The sequence below is a fragment of the Cyprinodon variegatus genome, unplaced genomic scaffold (genome assembly GCF_000732505.1).
Source record: "Cyprinodon variegatus isolate N-32 unplaced genomic scaffold, C_variegatus-1.0 Scaffold130, whole genome shotgun sequence".
NCBI lineage: Eukaryota > Metazoa > Chordata > Actinopteri > Cyprinodontiformes > Cyprinodontidae > Cyprinodon > Cyprinodon variegatus.
Window position 1 is genome coordinate 1,431,363 of NW_015150583.1, and position 9,109 is coordinate 1,440,471.

General features: G+C 39.4%; 2 protein-coding genes across 2 annotated transcripts; both read right to left on the reverse strand.

Annotated features, from left to right (window-relative positions):
* Positions 1-1,437: 1,437 nt before the first annotated feature.
* Positions 1,438-4,107, reverse strand: clp1 (cleavage and polyadenylation factor I subunit 1). The gene is made up of 6 exons (XM_015376137.1): positions 4,001-4,107; positions 3,432-3,706; positions 3,144-3,251; positions 2,932-3,051; positions 2,409-2,546; positions 1,438-2,331 (listed from the first exon to the last, which is right to left on the reverse strand). Exons 2-6 carry the CDS (start codon positions 3,702-3,704, stop codon positions 1,645-1,647), a joined length of 1,326 nt encoding a protein of 441 aa, XP_015231623.1. The 5' UTR covers positions 3,705-3,706; positions 4,001-4,107; the 3' UTR covers positions 1,438-1,644.
* An 862-nt stretch (positions 4,108-4,969) lies between these two features.
* LOC107085671 (chromosome unknown open reading frame, human C11orf31) lies at positions 4,970-8,702 on the reverse strand. Its single transcript, XM_015376145.1, has 5 exons — positions 8,603-8,702; positions 7,442-7,562; positions 5,758-5,900; positions 5,337-5,456; positions 4,970-5,197 (listed from the first exon to the last, which is right to left on the reverse strand). Exons 1-4 carry the CDS (start codon positions 8,700-8,702, stop codon positions 5,350-5,352), a joined length of 471 nt encoding a protein of 156 aa, XP_015231631.1. The 3' UTR covers positions 4,970-5,197; positions 5,337-5,349.
* Positions 8,703-9,109: the final 407 nt, after the last annotated feature.

Consider the following 9,109-nt stretch of genomic DNA (forward strand, 5'->3'; position numbering starts at 1 on the left):
TCACCCTGGGATTATTAAAGTATTTCTGATTCTGATTCCTGGTTGATGGGACAGGTGTTGTGAATGAAACGGTGCCCAGCATGAAAGAGCTCCTGTGTGTCGCTGAATGTGTGCATTGATGACTGAAAGACATCTTCTGCCACCATTTATCTGTTTACATCAGTGTCTTAAATTCATGTTAATATGTATTTAAAGACATTTCAATTAGTGGAAAAAACTTTCACGACCCCCATGCAGTACCTCTGCGGACCCCTTAGGGGTCGCGGACCCCCTGTTGAAGACCTCTGCTCTAATGCTTTGAAAAAAAGGAGACCGGAAGAGTTTCGGCTGTGAAGTCAAACAGGTCTAGCCTTCGACGGCTTTTGCCGCCGTAGGCTCTGTCGCTTAGCAACCGTGACAGTTGACACACAAAGCAGGGGAAGAATGAATCCAGAACTTTTCAAAATTTTTTCCTTTCATTTATTTTTTTTTTATAAATATTTTCCACTGAAACAAACTCAATTGTTGATGTTCTAATTAAATAACTTCTTAATTTGATCAGTTATAAATATCGGGAGTAGATTTTTTGAAAGCAACAGTGAACAGCTGGTTGCATTAAGTTGCTAACCTTGCAAAATTCAGCATGCATATGGTGAAGGTGGCACGAAAAACTCTTAAAAGGAAGGAAATGAGAGAGGCAAAACTTCCAGTGCTTTTAATGCTAAGGATAAAAAGTTAATGTAGCAGATGTTCTTCCAATGGCTTCATCTCTAAAGGAAACATGGTTTAATATATTTGGAGCCTGTAGTGAAGTCTCTAAAATGCAGAACGATGCAGCAGCAAGAGATCCTTCACCTTTATGGCAAAATGTCAGAAGACACAACCTGCAGAATTACTATGATAGTAAATTGCCAGAAGATGAGCAGGAAATGGTCAACACTTTACAGCAGCATCAACAAGTAAAAGTCAAGTCAGCAGAAAAACACACTTAAACTAAAATCAGAATATTTCTAATAAATTTCAATTTCATATTTAAATACTTGCAACATGCATATTGTGTGCATCCTATTTCTGTAAATAAAGGCGGTTTTGACAAACCCCTCATTTGTGCTGCTCAATATACCTGGAAAAATATCCAAGTTAATGATGAAAAAAATTCAGAACAGCGTAAAGGTCTGAATATCCACCGAGGTGGATGTTTACACACCAAATATCAAATGAACTCCAAATGCAGTTCTCCTAACAATGAACTGTTATACTGGTAGTGTTGCTACTGGTATACGCTAAACAGGTTGGTGCCATTTGCAGACACCTCTTCTATACCATACACAAACACCCCAAGCCTTTAGTTTAAAAGTGAGATTCCCTTAAGCTATAATTCGGGGCAGATTGTGTGACTATAGAATAATTGCAGCGGAAATACAAATGTTTGAGAGTTAAAGCAAACTTAACACTTGGGGCTTCTCAATGTTAAAATTTTATTACACAAAAAGAAAAAAAAAAAATTTTTATAAAACCAGTTACCAAGAGTCAACTATAAAACATATGATTTAATTTGACATACTCTAAATGTTTTCTTTTAAATCTTTGCACAAAAAAAAAACCTCAGAACCAGAAAGCATCAGGAATGCTGACTGGTATTACTTCATCCCAAAACATGAGCTTTTATTTCATGTCCATAAATCGGATGTCCATGATGAGCAGAGTGTGTCTGGGCAGAGGTCTGGGTGCAGGCGACAGCACCTTCATTACCTGAGCCTGAGTGTCAACATTCGTCACCACAATGAACCCACACACAGGGCTCTCCACGATGCTCTTTCTGGCATCTTCATCCCCGTCATCGACACTGCTCACACTCAGCACGTGATATGTCAGGTCCCTCCCCGGAGTCACCGGCACCAGCTTCAGCTGCGTGTCGTCCTGAGACATTCCCAGCGGCAAGCACGAGTCCGGGATGGACGGCGCCCCGATCTTATAGATGCGGACATCCGAAAACCGCACCTCGAAGGAGAAAGGGAAGAAGGACAGTCCACGGAAGCCATAGAAATACTCGCGGATCTTTTCATCCCGAGCGTCCCGCCGGCACTCTTTGGAGCGTTCCACCACTCCTCCGGACTTTGGCAGCAGGACAACGCGCACAAAGTGAGGCAGGTCCCTTTTCAGTTCATTGTAGAGTCTTTCGTGGTCGAGCACAAGCACCACATCCACCTGGAAGGTGGAGGCGCAGTGAACCAGAGCTTGGTACCCAGAACCCTTCACCCAGCCGCAAGTGTTGATGATGCAGCCTCCAACGCTGGCCTTCCTGTTTACCTCGCAGCGCTGAGAGAAAACCTCTGCCAGGCATGATGTCAGCTACAATAAGATAAAAAACAGTCAGAGAAAAACAATAGAAACCTTTTATCAGCAAAGTGCGAGATGTTACTACTCACTTTGTTGTAAAGTTTGATGTTGGTTCCGGGAGTAGTAGAACCAAAGTGATACACCAAAGGAGCCTGGACAGAGAAGCCCTCCTCCACATCTGCCGGACGCTCGATACACAGAGCTGATACAGTCCCTGGAACAGAAACCTAAAACAACCAAATAACATTTACTGTTTAGTTCTTAAGAACAGCCGGGAGATTTTTCCTTAGTCAGGACATAAATCTAGAACCCAGAAAAAGACATCTTTGCAACACCATCACACCAGCAGATTCTTTAACACACATTCTACATCTACATTTATCTTGTCTTTGTATCAGCTCTGGTAATGAAAAGAATAACATGTTCCATGCATCGAATGGCTCCAAGCATTAACACAAATTTACCTAGATACACATCAGCTAGAGCCGCACTGTGAAAGAACTGATATTAGCAATGACAGGGCTAGGTTAACAGACCTTCACTTTGTTGTTCTGCAACAAATGAAATACTGTGATAGGCAAATTAGCAAAAAAAAAAAAAAAAAAACTTTACCCCACTCTGTCCGACATCCAGCTCCACCAGTGTCGGTCTCCTTCCAACTCTCACAGCGTAGCTGAGAAGCAGTCGGCACACAGTGGACTTCCCAACGTCTGTAGGTCCCACCACCATCACCTGGAAAATAGATTGTTTTATTCAGGGAGCAGATTAAGGTTTTTTTCTTTTGTTTCTGATGCTTTTATAAAACAATCGTTATAAGAACTTACTCTGGGACCTCTTTCATTTTCCCGCTCTGCCTGTTTTCTCATCTGTTCCAGGGCAGCATGAGTGTTAAGGTAAAGCAGCATAGGAGTATCCTTGGACACATAGGCCACCTGTGGTGATAACAGTCTGATTAAAACTATAGAAATTACACTTATTGAAAAATAAATGAATGGGAGGAGCTCTGAGAACAACCTAAGATAAGGTTTAAAATGGGCTACTTGAGAAGACATGTTTTTCTTTACACATAAATTTAAAAATGGCAAAAATGACATGGTTTATAAGAAGATCACCTCTGGCTTCCCAAAAAGATTCACACTGCAGCCGTGCCAGGTGAAAACTGCGATCTTGGATCCTGCTCCAAAGGTGTACTTCCTGTTTCTGTTCAACTCGGACCCAAACACCTCAGCCATCCCCGTCAGGAGCTCCAGCTCCACCTGCTCCGCGGCCTCCCCGGCCTCCACCTCGAAACGAAGTTCGGTCTCCTTCTCCAAGTCGAACCTAGTGCACACCTTCCCAGAAGAGGTAGCATCCTCGCTGGCTTTTTCCACCCCCTCCGCTGCCATCACTACCAGGAGACATCAAACAACTTTCAAGCTTGCTCAGAATAGTCAGGAAGAAGAAAAAACACCATAGAGCAGAGCTAATAGTTGTCATTATGCCATAGGACTGCATTAAGTAAAGATTAAAACCAGAAAGCGAGCTCACACAGAAAACAAGCTAGCACAGAGTTAGCATACCAATTCTAAACTACAAAATAACAAAAAAAAATAACAGAAGAGATTCCATACAAATGCGCCACATCTCCCCGGCTGTTAATAACGTAGTTAATATGCTGTTTTATTCTCTGTAAAATACTCACACGTTAGATCTGAAGCTTGTATTGAAGATTAAAAAATAGTACACTCCTCATGAGGCCCCCGGTCGCGTAATAATGACGTCACGTAAAGGGGTATCCGTAACTTTGGTAACTAGTGCCCCCTTGTGGCTACAATTAACACTGCAACGTCCACTGAGTATTCAAGGGCTTATTGATGTCAAATAACGAATAGATAAGAGTTTATTACACCACTTGTACAAAGCTTTAAAAAATAGTCATAATACCCACGGCTGGTTGTTATAAACCTCCACAGGCACTTTTTGGAAATGGCTGATTTGGAAGCATTGCCAGAGCTCTTGGACACCATCCCAGATTGTATGCAGAGATATTAAGCAGCAAACATATCAGAGGGGTGGTTCCCTGATTTTTTGTGCACTTTGGGTTCTCGTTACCAAAGTGTATCACTAAGATTGTCTTTTTCAGCATTGCTTCTTCTGAAAGACTAACTGAACTTTTGAGAAAAGATGTTTCCCCACCTTAAGCATCAAATCACAAACATTAGGAACTTCTTTTACTTAGGTTTAGCCCAAATGTAAAATAACTTATTGAAAGTATTTGATTCAGAATTATGTTTTAACTGTGAAGTAGAGTGTAGTGACTCATTGTAAATGCTGCTTTCATAAATTATGAAAATACTTTAATATAAACGTTGGATCAGGCTTTTTTATTCTTGTGCTTTAACAATTTTCTAATATTATCAAAATTTATAAAGTATCAGGCTTGAATGAATGACATTTGATCAAGTTAGAATAAAAGTTTTCATAAAACAAATAGTTGGGGGGGGAAAAAAGAAAAAAAAAAGTAGATTTGTAAAGCACTGGGTAAAAAAAAAAAAAACACTGATTGATTGGCTCCATTTGATCGCTGTAACCACAAAACAAGGGCGTTGATAACTTATTTCAGTTAGTCTTTATAAAAAAGAAAAAAAAAAGACAAAACACACCAATAAAATAACTTGTAAACACTTTATTCAGAAACTGCTATATAGAAAAATATTAAAACTTTTGAGAACTGGGCTGTAGCACTAGAAAAATGTCTGCATTAGATCAGAGGATCCACCAGGTGTCGCCGTTTGTCCAGAAGTGTTCAGGTGGAGCTGTGTTCATCAGAGGAGAGACTGAACACTCATTGGTCACACCTCATCATTCTGCTTCCACCAGTCAGGTCCTGGACGTTCAGCTACAAACACAAATCTCTGATCAAGGTTTACTCAAAACGATAAGCTGGAGCAAATATTTTATTAAATACAACGGCGACATGTGCTTCTAAATATAAAAAATAAAACAAATCACATTTAAAAAGATTAACTTTGACTGACCTTCACTTGGGGTTTATTCAGTTTTAAGAGCTTCCTGCAGAGCAGCAACAACATCATCAGGCTGAGGAAACTTCAGCTTACGAGGTGGACCCTTTTTTATTCCCGTCCAAAGAGAGATTTCTTTAAAACACAAAACAGAGGCAGGTCATTTTATATACAGGAAACCAGAAAGCCACATCCATCTTTTCTGGATCAGGCTGTTAAGATGCAGGATTACTGCAAAAACTGGAGTCAATTTTAATCATAACACTTTAGATTTCTATGCTTGTTTGTGACAGGCCAATTGTTTCCAGCAGCTAAATGATTCAAGACTACCACACTGGAAACTTAAAGGGTTAAGACTTGGCAGGACGTTTGGCCTTTCCTTCAGAGGACCAAACGGCCAATTTATTCTTGGCACTTCCATCTCACCCCCACCCACCTTTGCCTCCATCCAGCAGAGAGATCTCAAAGCTGTTCCTGCGGGGCTTCTCAGGGTTGAGGACCACAGTCAGATCAGGGCGGGCAGCCAGAAGGGCAGATTTAACCTCCTCGGCATTACGCCCATACACTCGTCAGCTTTTGCTGCAGGACAAAGAAGTTCATGAATGAACAACAGCACACGGATGTAGACAAGCACAGTTTTGACAGACCACATAAACAGGGACATTTGAGGATGGTTAGATGTCATGGTCTTTAGTCCAGCTGGAATTCAATAGCATGAAGTCCTTGATGCAATAAGCACATAAATAAAGGTGGAAGGAAACTAAAGATTCATTATTAAATCAGGATTTATAGAAATAGAATAAGTTCACAGAAAAGCTGTTTGAAAAACTGTTGAAAGGCTGCAGATCTGTCTACATAAAAAGCTTCAGTCTGCACCTTTTCATCAGTAGAGATATGCTGACCTGAAGCTGTCAAAGACTTTAATCGCACCCTGTTGTCATTATCACTTAGCTGAGTTTATAAAATGCTATAATTCCAGCTTTACATTTATGAAAAAAAAGTTTCATGTAGACTCTAATTTTAGATAGATTTTGACAGACATAGAATTTTATTAAATAAGATGAGGTGGCCCCTTCATTCAGTGCCACAAGTGGCTTTTTGATTCTACTAGGGCTGCAACTAACAATTATTGTCAATTATTTTTTTCAATTAATCAATTAAAAATCAGATAGCAAAAGGTTCCTTAAATATTTTTTGTTTAGGAAATTAAACCAGGTGAAACTAAAATTGTTCGACTGAAGGAGTTCTGGTTAGATCACATTGACAAACTTTTATTTATCTTAAATGCAAAATGTTTGATCATTTTTTTAACAATACTGGTAAGGCACATTTTAGAGTCTCTATACTCCAGTAAACAACTGATTACTAAATTAGTTGACGATTATTTCAATAATCAATTAATCCAATTAGTTGTTTCAGACCTAAATTCTACTGCCCTCTTCATAAATTTTTCCAGTTTTTTTATTTTTTTTATTTTAATTACACTGTCACAAGTACAAAGACACAAAATTTACTCTCTGCATTTAAACCATCCACTTGAGGAGCAGTGGGCGGCCATTGTGCAGCACCCGGGGAGCAGCGTGGGGTTTCGAGTCTTTGCTCAGGGCCCCAAAGTGGCATTCTTTGGCTCGAACCCAGAACCTATTCCAAGCTCTATGCCCCGACCACTAGACCCCCCATTATTGCCCAGTTTTCTGTTTTATGCTTTTCTGTGTCCCCATGAAAACATGCTGGCCCCACCCTGCCCCTCCTACTAAACATGATCAGCCTACTCAGCACACCATTTTCAAACCTTGATGTCTTTAATTTTATATAAATGACAACACTATCAGTGCAAATGAGCCATTATTATACAAAGCTCCATCAGTTTGAAAATTGTTTTCTTTTCCAGTTCAAATTGAAGTATTTTAGGTGTCTGTTCCAGAACCAGGGCTTCAGGTGATGAGATGACCTCTGCATGTTTTACTGAAGAACCAGGGAAACGTCAGAAATATGCTGACTAATGGGAGACCTAATGTCTGTTAGAAATTTATTTCAAATCAAAATGATAGTAAATATCTGAAAAGGTGCAAAAGATGAACTGCTTAAGCCATCTAATGAGTTTTTACAGAGGTGCCTACCAGTGTTCAATGACCACCTTTAGGCCATTTAGGCCGCTCTCCTCCTCGTCTTCCTTCTTCTTCTCTGTGGATGCCTGCTCCTGCTCCTCCTCCTCCGCTTTGCGCTTCGTCCCTCTGCGGGCTTAACAAAACACAACAGGCTCTACGTTTAACCCAGAGAAGCTTTACAATCACTGTGTTAAATAACGGTTTCCAACAAGGAGACGCCATGTTATAAATCAATTTGGAGTTAGCACAAAATTAAATGATTAAAGGTTCCCCTGGAAGTATTACAACTAACGATGTTTTGACCTTTGAGTGATTGGAAAGAGTTCTTTTCGGATGTCACCTTCAAAACATGGTTAAAATAGCCTGTTTTTTAAAATATAATTCGTTTTTGAAAAAAAATCACACCTACCTACTTTCGGCGCCATGTTTGTTAGATAAGTTTCGCGCCCCGAGGGACTGAACCATTCCTGTTATTATGAGAGGGGTGGGGACATTAAATAACATGGACTGAACCATTGACAAGAGGAGAGGGGTTTCCACCCTGCTATGTATGGAGAACCAGAAGAGTTTCTGAAAAAGGAAAAACAGCCATTTAAATCCATTTTGAAAAGTGTTTTCTAATTGAATTGTTAGAGAGAAATAGTAAATCGTATTAATCCATTATTTCAAATCCTATTTCTAAATGGATATTTAAAAACCACAACTCATAAATTTGATTTAGAAATATCTTTCCTGATCACACATTTGATAAGTTAGTTCCATATTCCTCTTCTATTTTCTTTTTTTCTTTACCTTTTCCATTACCCTTTAACATGACAAGATCAGAAGATCCAAACATTTAAATGCAAAAAAGTATTTTAATATTTAGGATTATATTTCATAAATTTCTATTATTATTATTATTATTATTATTATTATTATTATTATTATTATTATTATTATTATTATTATTATTATTATTATCCACGCCTTTGTGTCTTCCTATTTAGACCACTGTAACAGTCTATTCTCATGTCTAAACAAAAAGCAGTTGTCTGATCTTCAGCAGGTTCGGAACTCTGTGGCGAGGTTACTGACTCGTACAAACAGAAGGGCTCATATTACGCCAATTCTAAAAGTTCTTCATTGGCTCCCAGTCTCTTTTCGGTTACACTTTAAAATCCTTGTGCTGACCTTCAGGGCCTTTCACGGTCAGACTCCCTCCTACATTAGAAACTTGTTGTGTCCTTATACCCCCTCTGAGGCTGAGGTCTGAGGACCGAAACCTGCTCATGGTCCCTTGTACTCGTTACAGGACAGGAGGAGATCGCTCTTTTCAGGCGGTTGTGCCGGCACTCTGGAACGATCTTCCACTTTCCTTGCGCTTACTTGATTCTTGATTCTGTTGATGTTTTTAAGAGGGAACTGAAAACCTTTTTGTTTAAAAAATTTTTTAATTCTAATAGATTAAGGGTTGTTTTATGAACATGTCTTTTGTCACTGTAAATGTATTTCGTTTGTATTGTAATTTTTTGAAGCACTTTGTGACCTCTATGTCTGTGAAAGGTGCTATGCAAATGAACATTGCTTATTTACTTTCTTATTTTCCTCCTTTTGCTGAAAAAATCTACCAGACTCACCATATGGCCTGTCTAGCATAGCTTAGGGTGACCAAACGTCCGTATTTCCCGGGACATATCC

Excerpts from the sequence above, each read along its gene's own strand:
- clp1 (XM_015376137.1), bottom strand. The coding sequence starts at position 3,704 with ATGGCAGCGGAGGGGGTGGAAAAAGCCAGCGAGGATGCTACCTCTTCT. Across the intron at positions 3,252-3,431 it reads ATCTTTTTGGGAAGCCAGAG|GTGGCCTATGTGTCCAAGGA; the intron begins GTGATCTTCTTA and ends TTATCACCACAG. Across the intron at positions 2,332-2,408 it reads ACATCAAACTTTACAACAAA|CTGACATCATGCCTGGCAGA; the intron begins GTGAGTAGTAAC and ends ATCTTATTGTAG.